We start from the raw sequence: 20,355 nt of genomic DNA, 5'->3' as shown, positions 1-20,355 counted from the left end.
ATCCAAAAAATTTCCAAAACGTGATTGTTTTATAAATTATTGTTATTGTTAATTATTATTATTATCGTTTTTTAGTAAAGCATTTGAAATTACATGATAATCTGAAATCCTTGTTCTCGCGCTCGTTTTTATGCAAACTGTTTAAACATTTGATACACGGTTTAACTTCTTTGATAAAAAATTTTTCTTAATAATAATTTAAAATTTATAATAAAAAAATTATATATACAATTTATAATTCAAATTTCAAGTAGATTAAATTTATTCAAGAAATTATCACTTGTAGCACCATATTACTCTACTTCTCACCCTCAAATATACATCATATATATACACCAATAAAGCATGAATACACACATATGAGGGTAACGTGCAGAGAACGTAGGCGAACGGAAACCCGCTCGTAACGGTACTAAAGTAGTTGTCGGGGAATTTGCAATTCCCATCGGATATTCGGCCGTTCTCGAATTTTGGAAAATTCCATCGCGAAATCCCCGACGGACTGGTTAAATCGCGCCACTTGCAATCGATCGCAACGTAACAAAGTAGATAACTTTCATCATTTAAGATTGTTGCAATATGGACTTAAACGATTCGCGAAATCGATACAGCATTAATATTAATAGTGTAGTATAAGATAAAAAAATGGAAGATTAAAATGTTTGCGAATAAATATATATAAAATGTATAATAAAAATTAAAATAAATAAAAAGTTATTAAAATTATCGATAAAATAAAATTAAATAGTAGATAAAGGAAAGAAATATATAAAATTAAGATATAATATTAAAAATTGATTTTTCTTTTTAATTTTCAATCTTATTATTATAATTAAGCTTCGAAAATTGCAATTTGTTGTTAAAAATATTCTTTTAAAATGTATAAAAAATATGGCTAAAAATTATTTTATAATTTATTTTTTTCCTTTAAAATCTTCAATTATATATTCGCGAAAATTATACGTTATTGTTAACTCTTATAAAAAAAAATAAAATTATCTCGATAATAACATAATTTAAGTAAGAATTAGAAAAAATAAAATTCAAAAATAAAGCAGTTGCAATTAGTTTTATATCATTAAATAAATATTTTTGTCATTTGAATATTTTTTCAATTCTCGTCAATTTATTTTTCTCTCTCTAGTTATATCACTTAGCTATGTTTTGCTGAAGCGACAGTTGTAGTTAATTTTGACCCGAAATGCAATCTATTTTGTACAAAAACGTTGTACTTTTGAATTTTTGTGTGATTTTCGAAAGTAAAATATAACTCCTGTGACGCACACATAAAATAAGAGAAGAGAGAGAGAACAGGAAAGGGGGGGAGAGAATGAGAGATAGAAAGAGAGAAGAAAATTCCTGTAGCGTTTGTGTTCGCCGGAACAAAAGCAGTGGCGATTGGCAGTTGATTTCGAAATTGTAATCATATTTCAAGAAATAACTCGTACAATGCTAGTTTTGCATTCTTTTTCTTTCAGTAGAATTTTTTAAACTTCGTTATCGGTAATCTCTTCTTCCATGATATCAATATTTTCTTTTTTCTTCTCTTCACGGGACAATATCAACGCTAATAAAGAATCGAATAGCGAAACGAAATAATTAATGTATATCCGGACTCGTGCGATTGTTCGTATTTCTCATTTGATCAAATCGTGATTATTAGTATACCTTTAGTTAAATTTTCTCTCACGGTTTTTCTGATTGATCGACGAAAGGGTTGAAAAAAATAGTCGTTATAAGTGATCCGAGGCTAAGAATTATAAGAACAAATGTTTTCCTTTCTGCGTATATAATAAAAAAGTCATATGTTACAATAAATAAACAGGTAATTAAGGAATCGTTTAATTAGTATTTTGAACCGTGAAAAGTTGTATTTACATTTTTAACTTGAAGCTGATTTCCTTCTAAAAACTCATTTTAAAAAATTGATAAGACTTTGAATAATTTGTGGCATAAAAATTACTTAAATATTGCATATATGTATATGTATATATATATATATATATATATATATATATATATATATATATGTATCACATGAAATTTTTTTTAAATTTATGATCATATACATATGTGGAGGATATAATAAATAAATATTAATAATTTATTATAATATAGATTACAATAAATAATAAATATGAATAAAAATAAGTAAATAAAAAATTAAAATTGTCGATTTAAAATTAGTAGTTTCAATATGTAAGAAATCAATACAGCATCATAATATTTTTATCATTTATTTGTGAAATAAATTATCAAAAATATATTATGAAATATATTATCAAAATAATTAAAGAGATTTGTGTTGCTTTCATATAAATAATATAACAGGTGAAAGATAAATTTTGTTTAAAAATCTATATATCATACTTTGTTTAATAATGTTTAACCATAAACGAAAATATCTATATCATCATATTTAAATGTGTCATTATACCTTCATTTATAACTTGTATTCGATTAAGACGACAAATATTCATATAAATGTTTCTCTCTTTAATGATTTATATTGCTTCAGCATGACGCAATCGAAAATTCATTTTCCGAGCACAATACATTAATCCCATAAACATGTTCAAAGCTTAAGACGTATCGACATTTTGGACATATCGCTGGTGGAAAAACGAGAAAAAGTTCGATCATCGCGAGCTGTGTTCCCGACTATAGAATATCAGATGCGTAACATAATTCATCCTGCATTTCGATGCATGATTTGTTATCCGTTCACGGTACACAATTCGCGCGGGTGTATATATGCGAAACAAATCATCGCTGCCGAAATAAATTTTCCTCAATCGAACGCCAATCGGTTCTGTTAAGATGGTACGATCATCCAGAGATTGCTGTGTATTAATATAATATTTATAATATTCATGTTAAAAGCGAGATAAAATTTTTCTTCCGATATATGTTCAAAAAACAGATACGATTGAGACGAGCACGTATCAAATCATCGAATGTAAGCAAGAATATTCAAATTAAATGCAAAAATATAAAATTTGATAACGTAGGAATGGATTAAAAGATAGGTGAAAGGTGCTAGTTAAATTTGCTACAGCTCTGCATTTTCGCTTTGTCGTGTCTGAGCAAAATATTTTCAATTCGTGACCCTGCTAAGATCATTACACAAACATCATAATTATAAAAACAAGTATTGTACCAGTAGAATTTAAAACTTAGTCACATGCTGTATTCTCATTGTGATACGTAACGCCATTATTTTTATAACGTTTTTAACGCTATTATCCTTTATCTTTATAACTTTCAATGTTATCTCAATCTTTTTTATAACTTTCCATATACATATTATTGCAATAATATAGGTAAAGAAATGTCTCGATATCGGCAAATAGAAAAGGTAAAAGATATGTAATAAAATTCATTTCATAAGATTTACAAATAAAATAAAAATAGGAGCATTCATACTAATTAATGATTATTTTTAGGATGCAAAGGAAAACCAAGTTCCATTCAAGATAATAAACAATATGCTAATTGGCGAACGTTATTCGAGGAAGTATCTGAATATCGGAGATTGGATTTTGAGCGCATTTAAAACCAAGCCAAAATTCATTGGTCAGGTAACGTATTCTAATAATAAGACTTATTTAACACGGTGGTTAATAATAATAGTTTAATAATAGTAATAATAATAATTTAATACGGGTGCGAAGAGAAAGCATTCATTAATTAAGAAAATAAAATTATGATATCCTACCAGATGAGATGTATATTTAATATATCATTTAATACAAATGCAGTTAACATATTTTTCACAGATAGACGCGGAGACAGGAGAAAAAGTTACATACGAGGAGATGAGAGACAAAAGCGTGAAGCTAGCAATATGGTTAAAGAAACAAGGCATTAAAGAAAACGATGTAATAACGATATGCACACGCAATCGAATGCGAGCCTACATGCCGCTTCTGGCAGGCATATATCTCAATCTTATTGTGAATCCGTGGGATTATGAATATATAGAGGGTACGTATAGTCTGTGTGTGTGTGATCTTTTTTCGGAACAAAATTCGGGGAATAATTTTTTTATCACATGTTCTTATCTAAGTGTCTCTTCCATATATTTATCAATAACAAATATTTTTTTAGACGGTATAAGAACTCTTTATTTTTTGCTGGAACATAATCCAGATGTAATATTTATCGACAGTGCAAATTTTATGAAGCTCCAAACGGCTTTTATGGTTATTACGCGATTTTGTGACGAATCAATTTTATCGAAAATAATAGTTATGGATGAGCCACAAGAAGAACTGATGAGTGACAAGAAGGACTGTGACTCTCTCGACTTAATTATAAATAGTAAGTTTAATCCATTGGAAGTTGAGGCGTTTAAATGTGCACGACATACTGAAAGAACTTCAGCAGTGGTGATGTTTTCTTCCAACACGGCAAGTTATCCTGGCGAGGTGCACATTCCTTACGGAATGTTCTTGTCTCACCCGAACGGCGAGACGCCGGTTATGAGAATCGATGACGTTGGTCTTTGGTACGAACCTATAAGTTGGACTTACAGTCTACTATTGACTATTCGTGCTATAATGTGTTTTGTGACAGCGATCAAGATATCGACATTCAATGAGGAAAATTTATGCCAAATAATAGAAAAGTATAAGGTAACTTAAAAACATACAAGGTCGAGAAGAAATGAAATATAACACCTTCTCTTCTTTTTACCTAACGTATGTATATAAATTTTCTTAATTTACTTAATAAAATAGTATTAAGAAATGTTCTCAAACGTTATCTTCAGGTGTCGTGGGTGTTTCTTAAAAGCAGTATGTGTAATAAATTTGATAATACCAACGTCTTTAAGAAATATGATGTCTCTTCCTTAAAACAAATGTTATTCGGTGATACAGCAATTATAAGCCAAATTCAAGAAGGTCTTATCAAATCGTTACCGAACGTGTTTATCACTCAAGTATACGGTACATACGCTTATTACAATTGTTGTAATCAATATTTAACAATATAATATCTGAAATCAATAATCGTAGAATTATTTCAGGTCTTTCGGAAACAGGCGTGATCGCTTATCAACGAAAAACTGGTAAGATTGGATCTAGCGGTTACGTGAACAAAAATGTTCGATTAGTGTTTATTGACTATGAAACGAGACAACCAGTGAGTGCAAATACATATGGCGAGATCTGGTGTCAAACTCCGAATATAATGGTAGTCAATGCTCTGTCAAAATCGCTAGAGAGTAAATATGATGTACAACGTACAAATGAAGGTCTGTTACATCTCTCTTTAATTGATTTTATAATTATTATTTCTAAAATAGCTTACAAAATTCAACAGTTATGCAAATCAATAATAAAAAGATGACATATATCTTTTAGGATGGTATTATACCGGAGATGTAGGCTTCTTTGATGAAGACGGTGACATTTTTGTTACCGATAAAGTCAGAGATTTGATTAAATATAGAAACCTTTATATTTCCCCGAGAAAAATCGAACAAGTATTACTACGTCATCCGGATGTACACGAAGTTGCCGTGGTAGGTGTGAGGCATGAGGTCGACGGTCAGCGTGCAAAGGCATTTGTTATAAGAGAGGAAGGAGCAAAGGTTTAAAAAATGTTTGCTTCTAATAAAGTTATAAAGTTGAGCGAATTGTTTACAGAAAGTTTCACGTTATTATGTCTTATAGGTGACGGGAAAAGAGCTAATAGAATTTGTGAAAAATAATGTAGATAACGCGACTTCTTCCCTTCATGGTGGAGTGTCCTTTCTTAGAAAAATGCCATATCTTCCCAATGGAAGAATCGATCGAATGAGGATTAAACATATGCCATGTGAAAATGAGTAAGCATTATATTTTATGATTATCAAAAATATATATTAATGTATATATATGTTAATATATGTTAATATATATCAATAAAAAAACCTTCAAAACTAAGACATACAAAATGTTCCAAGATTATAGATTCTTTTGACAAAAATAATTTGACAAACCTATTAATTGATTTGGGATATCTTTTTTTTAATAAAAATAAAAGTAATTATTATAAAAATTTACATGTTATTGCATTATATATTTTATATTATAAAACTAAATACAAAATTCTATTAAAGCCTATTCAATTAATTATGATAAATTTAAAAAATGTATATTGTTGTTTATTTACTTGCTCTTCAATTCATAAAGAACAGTATCTCTTTTCTCTTCAAATAAAAAAACACACTTTTAAAACATCACATATATAATATTAGAAATACATAATATCAAAATAATAAATATTTTATCAAAATAATAAATATTATCTTGCATTTTAATACGTAATTTTATGTGTAAATAACAACTATATATAAAAAATTTAAGTTATATTTGTTATTGAGTTTTATATATTTTATATATTTAGTAATAAATCATGCTTTATACTGTGAATATATTTGACAATAAAAAATTTTTTCGTTATATAAATAAAATTATTAAAAAAATATATTGTATACAAATATGTAAATCAATAAAAAAATATTATATTCAGTATATATGGATAAAAATATTGTCATATATGAATAATAGATGTATCATTGACGAATGTAAATAAAAGATAAGCTTTGAATATAAAGAAAATGAAGAAAGCAATATAAAATAATTGTTTTGCAATTTATTTTCATGAATTTTCGTTCCTACATTTCTGATTTTATAGAATCCTGAAATGGCTTAAAATTTTTATATAAAATATTAGAAATTCTTTTGCTGCCAACAATTAATTTCACACATCTATCATTAAAAAAGCGCGAAATATATTGTTGTTGTTGTAACAGTGACAAAAATTTCTGTTTATGAAAAAAAGACTAAATAAAAAAATCGAACTTCAAAAATATTATTGTGCGATAGAAATGAAAAAGATAGAAAAACTTTAAAATGAAAAAAATGGACTCGATAACGCAGAATTATGCGCTGTTTACGGTAACTCATTCGTTTACATAAAACTCATTCTATATTATTTGACCCATAAAATTTCCTAATAAACTTCATAAATTATTTTTATTATTAATCAAACAAATTGTTTTACAATTTTAATGAAATAGAAACGGAGCGTTTCTTTTCAGAATTTTCGTGTTTTTTCAGAATTTATTACATTGGAAATAATAAAAAAATATTTTGATAGATGAAAAAGATCCATTTGATAAAACCTGTAAATGTTAGAACTTTACATTCGCTATTTGTTCATCCATATCATAATAAATCGACGTCACTATCCTCGTGTCTATTCGATCGAATGTAAACTTTCTCTATAATACGACTTGTAAAATGCAGAAGCGATACCGTTTAAAGTTTAACTTGTCGCAAGTTTTCGCGAGCGGATTCAGCGAGCAAGCATGCTATTATCTGCCAAGTTTCAGCTCGGTCGGATGTCTTTCTGCGGATTTACATCCCATGTGCAATTCGCTCGCGTGTATCTAAAAACAACAGTCGGCTTTGCATAGGTTGCCAGGGTTGATCGTAGAGAAAGGGAGAAGGAGGAAATGATAACGATAGTCACAAAGCCGGACGAGAGCTTTGTTGTAAACGCGTGAGTTTCGCACGAAACGAAACGAACTTTCGCGACCGGCCGACCGGCCGGACCAGTCATAAATATTCCCGGACAAGATTAAGGCGATAAATTCGCAAACTTTCTCGATCGCCAGCGTTTTAACGGCCGCGACGAGTCTTGAACGGTGTCGAGTCGCCGCGAATTGCATGCGGCGACTGTTGATCGAAGGCTGCGGCAAAGGTGTAGCGATTCTATATAAAAGCAGCGTAGTCACACAATTCTGTATCTGAATTTCTATGAAATTGCTCGACATAAATTTAGAGATTTTTGATTAAGAAAAATTTCAAGCAAGGTTATTTATTGTAATTTTTTAATATTCGATTTTATAAATATTATGGTAATTAAATTTTTCAGAAAAAAATTAGAATAAGATTAAATAAGATTTTTAAATAAGATTTGTGATCGCTTTTGAATTTTACTAATCTCGATTTAAATATAATTTTAAATTCGACACTAAATAACAAAAATTTATTAATCGCAATTCAGGAATATTATTATTCATCCCAATATTTTAATTAAAAAATAATTTATTTTAGATTTGTCGAAACCGTTAAATTGAAAACAGTTATTAGATCTTGCGTATGGTGCATCCAAGAATCATTTTCTGCTAACACATAGAACATACTAGATATAATCGTATTTAGATAACTTTTCTCTTCTTTTCCTTTTCAAGAGCATATCATCGTTACTACTAAAAGAAGAATCCGTTCCGAAGGTATCCTTCGTGGATAACAGGTTTTGACAATGTTAAAACATGAAAAAGCTTTTCCGAGAACAAGAGAATAAAATTTCGAGGACATGTGGCGAGGAATAGTTGGATATTTTTCTGAAAGTAAATGCGATTTCGATCGATTTGTACCTTTGAAAAGGGAGTCTTGACTAAATCGTCGAAAAAGCGCGATTTCCGTGCTTATCGATAGCGAGGCGCAATTCCGGCGCAATTCCGATACATGCTCCAATCGCGAGCACTTTGATACGGAGTATTGCAAGCGAATCGATAGGTCACGAGCCGCTGATAGCCGGTGTTGCTCACAAGGGATTCAACGGGTAGGAGTCTTCTTCCGGTCGGCAGCTTGTGCTCTCACGCTACCTTTACGAAAGGATAAATTGAACGACTTTTATAGATAAAAACAGACGAGAACTAGTTTCTTTTCGAGTTAAAAGTATTTTGAGAATTCTTAGATGCTTTGAGATACACTTATAGAACAACAGATAGAGTGTTATATATTGTATCGATCAGTTATTTGATTAACTCGTATAATTTTTATAAAAATATAATTAATAATAAAATAGAAAAATATAATGTAAAGTTGAAAATAAAACTAATATATAAAGTTTACGAATAAAAATTAACAAATACTTAGAAATATGTTGTGTAATAAAAATAATGTATATTTTTTTAAAGATTGCATATTAATATAAATAATTAAATTTATTTCAATCTTTTTTTTAATATGTAAAATATGCAAGAAATTTTTTATTTTCAATTATTAATAATTAAAAAATTTTTTTGATGTTTTGATACCATAATAAAAAAAATGTTTTTTTCAATAAATCTGCTTCTAAAATAATAAGCTCCTAGTCTTCGATAATTTCAGGATATATTCTATTCTGTTCTATTTGTGAAAGCTGGCAGAAATTTATTACTATTTCGTAATGATAAGATAAAAGATTTCTTGGAAATATCGAACATTAGTGACATCGATTTCGATTTGATTAATAATAAATAGCATAAAAGCCGGAGTAAAAGAAATTTCAACCTTGTAATAGCGATAAGAATATATGGTGAATAGAAGGTATAATGTGGTACGCGAGCTAGTTTTATCTGGCTGGCTCGTCCGATATACCGATCCAATTAAGCAACATATCGTGTTCATTTATCGCCAATTTCCGCAAGTTAAACTACAGATCACTATACAATAGTTTCGCGATTATTCTGACATAACTCTCTCTTGATACGGTAAATCAACACTTCTCATAAAGAGTACATGTATCCGTAATATTTATATATATGTATGTATATTAAAAACACAAGTCGGTTTATTCAAAACAAATGTATAAAAATATAAAATGGTAAATTAAAATAGAAATAGATAGGTATAATATAGTTGTAAATTATGTATAAATAAAACAAGAATAATTAAAATAATTAAGGTTCTTTCTATCTCGAGCAAACTTTGTCTTATTTAAAATCATTTTTGTAATATTATATTATTGTTAGCAGAATTTTAAACTAATTCTTCATAAAAATATTTAATATCAACAATAAAAATTTGTTAAATGATATCTCTCCATTAAATTTTCATCAATAGAAAATTTGTTTCACAATTCTTCGCAGACTGCAAGATTTTTTAGTCAGATAAACAGCAACTTGCAAATACCCGATATAACGCAACGCTACCGCACTTCGCGAGCGCGTTCCGCATTAATAATTCTCATCTTTTCATCCGATACCGCCAGAGAGAGAAACTCTGCAAGGACGACGACGCTCAAGAATATTTCGCGATTCTTCCTGTCAAGAATTCCACTCTCCTTTCTCGGAATACATTCAAGAGTGCAGCGTGACTTCCGGCGCGTGCGAACGGAAGTTAGAGAGAAAACAGAGTGGAATATTTAAGACAGTGCGGAACGTGAAGAGATGCGCGGGTGAAATTTCTCAGAGCTGTAAGGATGAGGATGAGAAGGAAGGCGTGAGAGGGATATATTAGGAGGGAAGAAAGGTCATCGGTAGGTCGATAGCGAAGACACAGATAGCCAGCAAAGAAAAAGGATCTTTCTTTCTATTCCCTCCCTCCTCTCCTCACACAAGATGGCCTCTTTTTCTTTTGGCGAAATAAGACTGACTCGCACCTCGTTAGAGAATCATTACGCTTACATTACCATTTTCGACCAATAAAACTCTCCACTTTCTTTGCGGCTCTTTCTTCATTTTCCGTCATTTCCGCTGTAATTGACGTAAACTTTCAGATCTCTATTTTTACAGAGAAAACAGAGTGAAATACTTAGGATGAAGAATACTATAATAAGAATCTTACATAACTTTAATAATTTTATTGACTGTCAAAATGAAAAAATAGAGAGATACCATTATTCTATCCAATAGCTTAAACTTAGATTAACTTTGACATAATTAAATCTTAAGTGAACGTGTATATAATTTTTGAAAAAAATAAGAAATTCCTTTGATATACATTTTAAAATTTTTTGAATTTATTTGCTCGAAATAAAAAAATAATAGAGCAATATATCTTGACATGCATATCTGATTCTTTCCAGAGGATTCTCTTTAAAATTGTCTATTCTTCTATTCATATCATCTTTATATGTTCGACAAGAAAGAAATTTCCTCACATTTTTCTCATCATCATATCTTTTCTCTAAGGTTTGCAATTTTCTCTTCTTTTACTTCTTCATTGAACAATTTTATGCTTCTTTCGAAATTTTCTCACGTTTCCATTATATTTCAGTGCACAATGCGACCTGAAGACAAATATTATTCCCTGCATGGTTCTATACGCTGATTTGTCCGTTTAATCGCTGACACAATATATGACGTTGATATGTTTGCACTCGCAACGCCGACGAATCTCGTCTAATTACGATCTAGGCGAATTTCTCGTTGTATTCAGTACCCCCTCCCCCCCTCTCTCTCTCTTTCTCTCTCTCAGTATATCTCCAGATGTAACTTGTTCGTGACGATGGCGAAGAGATATGTACACGCCGCATCACGTAATTCCTATGCGAAAGCAGCCGACAAGCTTATTGCTCCAAAGCGCTAAGCTTGAACGAAATATCACCGCGAAGTGAAGCATATTCAGATTGACTCTGACTTTCAACCATGTTATACACACATACAGACGCACACACAGGATACATACACAGGATACATACATACATTTTTTAATCTATCAATAAATACGGTAAGATGATTATGTGCATCAATATGTCAACGATACAATAAAAATGCATAGTTAATAGTGATATTTTTTAAAATAAGAATGTATTTAATAAAAAATACATAATATGATAAACGATCAACCGTTTTGTATAATAATTATTTCACGATCAAAACTTAGAAAGCATATTCCATCTATCGAAAGTGTGCTAAAGAACACTTAAAAAAATAATTATAAATATTATATTTTTCCATAAGTTTCTAATAAAAGATTTCTCTTTGTGAAATAAGACTTTTTCTATAAAATAGTTGAAAAGAAATAAAAAATAAAAATATTTAAGATTAATATAAACTCTCTCTTAGCAAGTGTTGGCAAGGCGTTAAATTGATATTTTTCACACAACTTCAAACGCCGGCTAGTATCTTCCGATAAAGGTTTCTTTTCACCTCGCACGCCGGGATTTGTGTTTCGGGCTCGTTATCGGACGTCCTTCGCAGATTTAACGGCACCGCTCTTGTTCAATGTCTTGTGGCGCTGAGTACTTTCTTGGATCTCTCTTGCGGGGCCGAGAAAATTTAGCGGGAGGGTAAGTGAATAAGTCTTATCAGCTGCGCCGGACAGCGTCACAATGATGCCGTTGAATCGCCGCCTCTCTCGCTTCGGCGTCGAAAGATTTACCCGAGTATCAGCCCCGCCGCATTGTGACGGAGTCCTCTCGCTCTCTCTTTCTCAAGGGTTGAGAATTACTCGGTTCCTTCTACTTCTCTAGGTAGTTTTACTTCTGCAGTTTGCTCGTCCAGACCTTCCGCTTTTATTCTTGCAACAAGAGAAAGAGACTCTTTGACAAAATACGAACTTGATGATGATATCGAGGTATAGACAATTCTTATCACTTCTACTATTGCCACGGTTGAATCGAAAACTGTCGACAATTTTAGGAAAATATGATTTCTTTTACGCAGCGATTACATCTTCTTCATAAATAATTGTATGTTTTTTAAGAAAAACGATTATACAGGGTGTATCTGAAATGATGCACTAAACTTTAGGAGCGTATTCTAGAGGTCAAAATAAGACTTTTTTTTCCTATGAACATGGGTCCGCAAATAAACCCCCCTCGGAGCTAGAGGCCCCTAAAGTTTGGAGAAAAAATTGAAAATTGGCTGTATTTTAGAAAAAATGGGTTGCCTTATTATTTGACCTTGGTTTTGACGTTACCTATCACCCTCTCTTGAGAGATAAATAAATTTGCGTTGCGGGTGTTTGATCAATTTCACACATTTTCGAATTTTAGCTCGGAGGGGGGTTCATTTGCGGACCTATGTTCGTAAGAAAAAAAAGTCTTATTTTGACCTCTAGAATACGCTCCTAAAGTTTAGTGCATCATTTCAGATACACCCTGTATATGTTAAAAATATTATACTACTTATATAATTCTACTAATATTATACTACTTATATATTTTTTCTATTTATCTATCTTTATAAATTCATTTAAATATATAAATGGCACAATTTAATATGCATAAATGTCAAATATACATTTAATTTTAATTTGAAGCATTTTTCTTCCTAGTCGTCTCGACAAAAACGTCTTATAAATGTTTTTTCGCAAATATTGTACGATGCTCAAACGATAACTGTTATTTTAGGTTGACGTACTAATATGATTCATCTCACGTTAGAACTCGCGAACTAGTTTGCGAAACTTGGCGAAGTAGATACGCGACGAAAGAGAAAGAGAAAGAGAAAGAGAGAGAGAGAGAAAGAGAAAGAGAAAGAGAGAGAGAGAGAGAAAAGAGAAATCCTTCGGAACTTGCTAATAAAACTTTATACGTCGCTGCCACGTAAGTAGCGCCATTTCCGACGTTGATGTTCGCATGAAATATTCCAACGAATTTACTTCTGCTTTTTCCCTCTCTTCTGTCATCTGTTGTGCGCTACCGAAATTTGAGCGATACACAAATCGCGTTTTTCTATCTTCTCAGAAAATTTTCCAAGTAAAAGATCTCAAGCTTCATTTATAATTTTTAACTTTTTTATTTCGGCTTCTTTTCGTAAATGCATTTTTTCTTCTTACTGTTTCTCTATATTTTTTTCTATGTATTATTAATATTGGTTACAATTTAGATTCATTTTCTTTTGTATTCGATTCTCCTACATCTTTTGAAAGATCATATATTTCAAATTCCATGCAATGACACATTCAATTCCCCTCGTCATACTGTTAACTCTGATACTACTTAATGTCTTCTCAATAAAGACACATAAGCTCTCGCAAATAGTTTCTGGTTTCCGCTCGCCGAAAGTACAGCCGATTATTTCGCCGCAGTTAGGCGAATATCGATCGTTGGAAGTCATTTACAAGGGGCCGAGTATCGAATCGCGTAAGGTACATGAGCAAATAGAATTTACGAAGCTACGGCATTAGGGTGAAACGAGCGAGCGACTTCGACTTGGCATAATGCGATGCCCGCCCTTCTCAAGAGCGGCGGGTCTCGCGAGGAACTTCGAGAGGATCGAGCGAAATTTGAATAAAAATACCGTCTCGCGACCGGCCGTCCGAGATCCCTCCCGGGAGGCAAAATAAAACTTGACGTTAGGAAGGAAGAGCCGTGTGGAGAAAGGGGGAGCACGGGACACCGAGCGACGGGAATACGCGTCGAGTAATAGCTAGATTTTCCGATACACGATACTAGATTCCGGATCACGTATTTTCTACCTACTTGACTATTCCCTCCCCGAACACCGGCCCGATACTCTTCGACCCTCTTCGAGCGAGACCGTGCGAATTTCTCGCCGTTGCCCCGTCGCGTGTTTAGATCGCTAAATGCGACTGGCGGATCTCACTGGGAGGCAAGATCGTAAATTTTACAACAGCAGTAGACCTCGTAAATGTAAAACGCATAATTGGATGACATTAGATTTTATTGCATTTTATGGCCGCAATGCGTTCTATTTGTAAGCATTGATTTTACAGAGAGATTTGGAGAATAGAGGATTTAATTCTTTTAATTTCTGCTTAATAAATATTATCATATAATAAAATTTTAATTCGAAATTCAATTATTCAGTGAGAGTAATAAAATTTTAATAAAATAAACTTGATTTCAAATTAATCGAAAGATAAAAATATTTTATAATAAACTTATTATTTAACAATAATAAGATATAGAAAATATATTGATAAGTATTCTTGTTTCTTTTTCAATTTCTTTCCCAGAGAACAACAAATTCGTATAAAATTCACATATAAATATACAAAATTTTGTACATAAAATACTTGACATTCAGCATTCTTTTATAAAACTATCTCTGAAATTAATTATTAATTGTTAAAATAAAAATTATGTAGAGTCCCAAATTAATTCTCATTAAATGCTATTCTGAATGAATCGCATTTACTTCTCAAAGTAGCACTGAAGTGACATCGGTAGAACTGACGCTACAATACAGAATTGTAGGAATTCCAGAATACCTAGTCGACATTCTCTGCTAGCATGAGTACTCGCTACGAATACCTCGTCGATAACGGTGTCGAGTACGAATATCGAGAGCTTTATTAGATGTCGAGACTCGCGCAAATATCCAATTTCGTCGACGAATGCCATCGCGATGTCGCTCTATTTTAGCCCAGCGCCGTATTACAGCTTTAACGATACGGCGCGGCGTTCCGTTGCGGTGCCGCGTTTCTCGCATCCTGATGTTACGTGTCGTAAATAACGGGCAACCGTCTTCCGTCCGTCCGTCCGCGACACGACTAAACGCCTGTTAACTCGCCAATCCCACTCTCGTCCTTCGTCACCGCATGTTTGTCAGGTAAACAGAGAGAGAGAGAGAGAGAGAGCGAGAGAGAGGAAGACAATGTCTTTATACTAAATTACAACTATTTAACGGTTGCACTTGTTTAGCTATTCTGTAACTCGCTATGCAACAAGATTAAGATAATGATTATTAATGTTATATAAACTTGATTTTTGTGCTATCTTTTTTCGATGGAAATAATAAATAAATTTTGAATAATTTTAAACAAAATTTTTTCCTAGATAACATTTGCTGAAATTAAGTCGTATAAATACCAATAAAATTTAATATTAAAAATTATGGAAATAATACAATGATTAATTAAGTTTAAAAAGTGCAAAAAGAGATTTAATAGATGTTTATTTTATAATCCTTTAATTTTAAGTAAACTGATTTTTAAAAATTTAGTCTAAATTATAATTATTTCGATATACACAGAATTAAAAAACTTCTAAGTTAATTTCTATTTAATAGATACATTCTTCCAAAACAATAAATAATAAAAGCGTAATTGACTCTCTATTTCAAGTAAACTAATCGCTTATAAAACTTAAATCTGCATTTGAACTGCCAAGAGATACATAAAGTTAAAAAATTGCAGCACTGTAATTAAATTCTTATTAAGAAAAATTCAAATTGTTTCAAATTAAAAAAAAATCATGCACTAATCCCTGTTTACTTTGCTTATCCTATCTAAAAAGGACATCACCGTAATATTCGAAACATCTTTCTCGCGCGTTACTCCAACTTCCAACGAGATTGCGAGGGGCTCATAAGATAACTTAAGGACACCCTCTCGAGCTGGGAATCGTTGTCGGTGATCGTTGTCTTTCAGAATTTCCCGGTCGTTCACGAGGACGCGAACACGAGGATGAGCGACCGAACGACGCTTTATCGCGAGGCTGGCCGTCGGAGTTTATATCCCGATCGCGTCGGGAGCGAGATCCACGTAGCGGACATAACGGTATTACGACGAGACCGGGAGAGAGTATCACACACCTGCGGGAGAAACGCTTCCTCTCCTCCTTTCGCATGCTGCGCGAGAAACGAAACGACCCAGCGAGAGGAGAAACGGCCGTTCGCGCAGCCTTATCACGTGCGAAATCCCTCTACTGGACTCATCTCACGTGTCTGACCGTACAGCTGCCTGCTCTACTTGCGCGTCCCCTCGGCGCACCGATGGTTTATCTCCGGACTGGCGTAAATCCGAATTTCACAAATGTTCATGTAACACGGTAATGTGAGACGGTCTATCTTGGGAAAAAGACCCTAAATAAAGTTTTCATCAATATTTCTTAATTTCATTTTGAGAGAAAAAAATTACATTGGGGTTATTAGAATTTAATGATCGATAAGTAACTGATACAGATAAATTATGAAACAGTAATGAGAGATTATTAATATTATAATTAAGATATTATATTCATTAAGATAAAATGTATATCATTATCCTAATATGTTAATTTGCATTCATATTGTTGCACTTATATTTATCGAATCACGTCGATATTATGTGCATGAGAAGCGAAAATTGCACGAGGCACTTTATATCGCATCGCGACAATTAGCACGATTGCGACGAATTTGTGCTAATTACGAGGTTGTGATATCAATTTAACGACAAGATATCGAATGGGCTGTTTGATATATGTGTATTATCGACATGTACGGAAGAAATGTACGAGCGTGGGCGGTAAAATTGTGCGGGTAAACAACGCGAGGCGCGTTTTTACACGACCTAATTTCACGACTAAATTTCGCCGACGTAGTCGCTTGCGAACGCAATCGCAATGCGATTCGCGTGTCGATAAACAGAATTAATGACGCAATAAATCGAAGCCGTTTATCGGCCGACTTATCTCTCTTTCTCCATCCTCTCTCTCTCTCTCCCTTTCCTCGCTCTTTCCCTCTCGATAAAACCAAGTTGTGGTAATAAAAAAAATCACTGATCGCCCGTATAAAAAATGGAACGAAAAAATAGTAGTCGCACACATTCCCGATAAAAAACGACACACCCTGTATGTTTTCCTCTCTCCCATCGATGCATCATAGACGTCGAGAAATACTACAAATATCAATATTGAAATAATTAAAGAAATTATTTGAAACTTACATTTTTCAGATATTTTCACGAAATGATATTTCACAGAGATATAATTTGTCTCAATTTACATTTATATATACTTTTAAGAAATAAAAAATTCTCTGAAAATTAAAAGAAAAAATTAAAAGAAAGGAAATACATTTCAAATATATAAAAAAAAGTATCGAAAAGATCAACATTTTATCGAATTTTAATCGCGTCTAATTTGCCTTTTATTATTTTTTAAAACACGAAGCCGCAGCCTGCATTGTGATGAAAATCTATTGTCGAGAGTTAATGCTTGCAGCCGCAATCTCTTATCAGGAACCATGCAATCGATTAATATTCCGTGATTGCATCGTCTCTATCGTCCCACTCGAGCTAGCTTCACGAGGCGTTTCTTTTGTCCTGCTTTTTTATAAAAGAAAAAAAATTTTCGCAGCGTTTACGCGAGAGACACACGACGCGATTCGAGATGAGAGCGACGGGAAAAGGGGGGAAACGCGCGCGCGGAAATGAGAAGAGGATGATGATGAAGGGGAAATTGGTTTTGCATTACAAAGCCGGTGGTCCGTGACAATGAGGCGCTTCGTAAGCGCGAGTACGCAAGCGCTCATTCGCTCTATGAATTATCCAATTACATTATTATCCGAGACCGTCCTCGATCGGGATGCGAGATGCGAGATATATATAACGGGCGGCTCGTTAAATTTGATATCTCGCCAATTTTCGCGCGAAACAAAATTTCTTTCACTTCGATCTCGTTCCGCGATAAAATGCGCCGGAATATTGCGAATTTGGAAATATGATCTTATAAAAGGATAATATCGCGTACTTATGCTTCTCTCGCAGGCGAACATGCATGTATGGGCGCATAAAATAAAAGCTCTCGCAAGGTATGAAACACTCGTCAATGAAGAATTGGGTTATTCAGCCGGCAATTTGCGGATGCATGATTGAGGTGGTAATAATTTCGCGAATGAGAATTACTTACATACGAAATATTTTATAGGAATAAGAGAGAGAAAAAGAGAGAGAGAGTTCTATTTATTATTAGATTATAATATTATGGATACGTATTTCTCTTAAGTATTATTTTTACTAGCAATTATTTATTGATTTTACCTACAGCTTTCATATGTATTATTGCGAATTTTTATTATACGTTTTATTAATAACATATGTATTTAATAAAAAAAATGATAGAAATATCTGAAATCAGAAATTTCTTCGGGATACTTATTTTTATCGAATATGCATGTGCAATTTACGAGCGCTATTCCAAGTACATATCTTTATATTTTCTTGCAAATTCGACCTATCATACAAAAGAGTCTTCGCCGCGGGCCACGAGATTTCCCTTTGCTCGCATAATCCATTTCGTTCTTCCCCCGCACAATCGGAAAATGCAACACGCTACGGCCTTAGGATTTCGATATGTATGTCCTATAAAACGTAGAGCGCCTTAGGAAGATCCTGGAAGGTGAAACGAACGACGGAAGCGGAGCGGAGACGGAAAGTGGAAAGAACCGATCCAGACTTTTCAATATCGGGCCAAGACGCGTACTTGCTGGACCGTGACAAGCATCAGCGACATAATAAAGTCTGGATAAACGAGCAGGCCATCTCGTCGCGACGATAGAGTTCGAAAGTTTTGCCTTGTGTGCTCAAATTTCTTTTCGCCTATATCTGCCAATAAATACTTTTGAATATAATTTCAGATTTTACTGACATTAAACGCGTTATTGAGGCACGAATAGTTAAAAGTATTAATAAGATCGCGTATCCTGCGGATAATTTTTATAAATAAATTTTTTTCTCTGATAAATCTCGATTGAAAATGGATATTTCCGATTTGAATCTTTGAAAATGCCAATCATATAAAAATATATATATATATAATATTATTAAATTTCAGCACACATCGAGAAAAGTGAAAAGAAAAATGATAAAAAGGAGAGATGCCCGATCAATTCCATTGGCCATCCTTTGAAAAATCATACTCTATATACCTATACATATATATGCATGCCGTCGTCCTTTCCGCGGAATATTTGCCGCTTCGTTGGTTCCGTTTGATGAACGAATTCTCCGGTGAATGTCGGTGGAGGATATACGGAGAGGAAAAATAATAAAAATAGCAGCCTTGGGCTTTCGAGGTGAACTCGTCTGGAATCTCGTCCGAACTGCCGATATTCTCCACGTCGACGCTCGAACGCGGAAACGACAAACGAATGAGCTGCCCGAGTGTGCATCCTATCGTTATCATATGCCTGTCATTACGCGGTGTCACGCGAAATCTGAAAAATATTCTCAGGATTCCAAAATACCAAGAAAAATCGTTATTAATAGCTTAATATTTTTTTGAAACATTACGATTAACTGAAGCTACAATTAATTAGCAATAATACTAATTTCATGTCAATACATACATCCTTTCTCAATTATAATTCAGCTAATTATTTTATGAATAATTGAAAATAATTGCAAAATCATAGAGTAATTGAATAGTAATTGTAATATTAACAAATTAATTCATATGTATTTTAGTTACGGCTGTTTCAGTTAGTTTCTGAATTATGTTTCGTATATCTCGTGTTTCTCCGTCGGATATTATACGACTCTCTATGTGCAGCTGCTGTCCCGACGTTTGTTATACAATGGCTCTTTACGATGTAACGTTATTCCGGTGGCGGCAGCCGGTTATGCATAAGGCAGGTCAGGAGATACGACTAACGTGCGATTCGAAGCGGCGCAACATGCATCAAATGCATGTTACACACGAGTCGCGCATCGATTTTGATTCATGTTTGATACGTGTTGCGTCTCAAACCGCGCCACGGATTTCCGCGCTTGCTTTGGCATTTGTGAATCTCTCATGCATCGCGTAAACTGCGTTTCAATTAGCGTAAAAACATCGCTTTGACAAGATATATTTGAATTTTTTTATCAAAAAATACCATCGTTTTACCTCGAACGAATAATTAGTTGGAAG

General features: G+C 32.9%; 1 protein-coding gene across 2 annotated transcripts; it reads left to right on the top strand.

Annotated features, from left to right (window-relative positions):
- The first annotated feature begins 3,176 nt into the window (after nt 1-3,176).
- Nucleotides 3,177-6,523, top strand: LOC145975782 (luciferin 4-monooxygenase-like). 2 transcript variants are annotated; one of them, XM_083106483.1, is made up of 8 exons: nt 3,177-3,358; nt 3,447-3,581; nt 3,780-3,987; nt 4,111-4,637; nt 4,775-4,952; nt 5,033-5,260; nt 5,370-5,610; nt 5,682-5,765. In XM_083106483.1, exons 1-7 carry the CDS (start codon nt 3,332-3,334, stop codon nt 5,603-5,605), a joined length of 1,539 nt encoding a protein of 512 aa, XP_082962609.1. In that variant the 5' UTR covers nt 3,177-3,331; the 3' UTR covers nt 5,606-5,610; nt 5,682-5,765. The 2 variants fall into 2 exon arrangements, with proteins under 2 accessions (XP_082962609.1, XP_082962608.1); XM_083106482.1 differs by having other exon boundaries at nt 3,179-3,358; nt 5,370-5,599; nt 5,682-6,523.
- Nucleotides 6,524-20,355: the final 13,832 nt, after the last annotated feature.

Source organism: Camponotus vicinus, unplaced genomic scaffold (genome assembly GCF_025532165.1).
Source record: "Camponotus vicinus isolate PSW18456_S1 unplaced genomic scaffold, iyCamVici1.0 SCAF_8, whole genome shotgun sequence".
In the NCBI taxonomy this organism is placed as follows: Eukaryota; Metazoa; Arthropoda; class Insecta; order Hymenoptera; family Formicidae; genus Camponotus; species Camponotus vicinus.
The sequence above is the reverse complement of the archived record's forward strand: the minus strand, read 5'-3'. Positions and strand labels throughout refer to the sequence as shown.

Coding starts and splice junctions, on each gene's coding strand:
- LOC145975782 (XM_083106482.1), top strand. CDS start 3,332: ATGTCTCGATATCGGCAAATAGAAAAG. Junction 3,359..3,446: donor GATATCGGCAAATAGAAAAG/GTAAAAGATATG, acceptor GATTATTTTTAG/GATGCAAAGGAAAACCAAGT. Junction 5,600..5,681: donor TAAGAGAGGAAGGAGCAAAG/GTTTAAAAAATG, acceptor TATGTCTTATAG/GTGACGGGAAAAGAGCTAAT.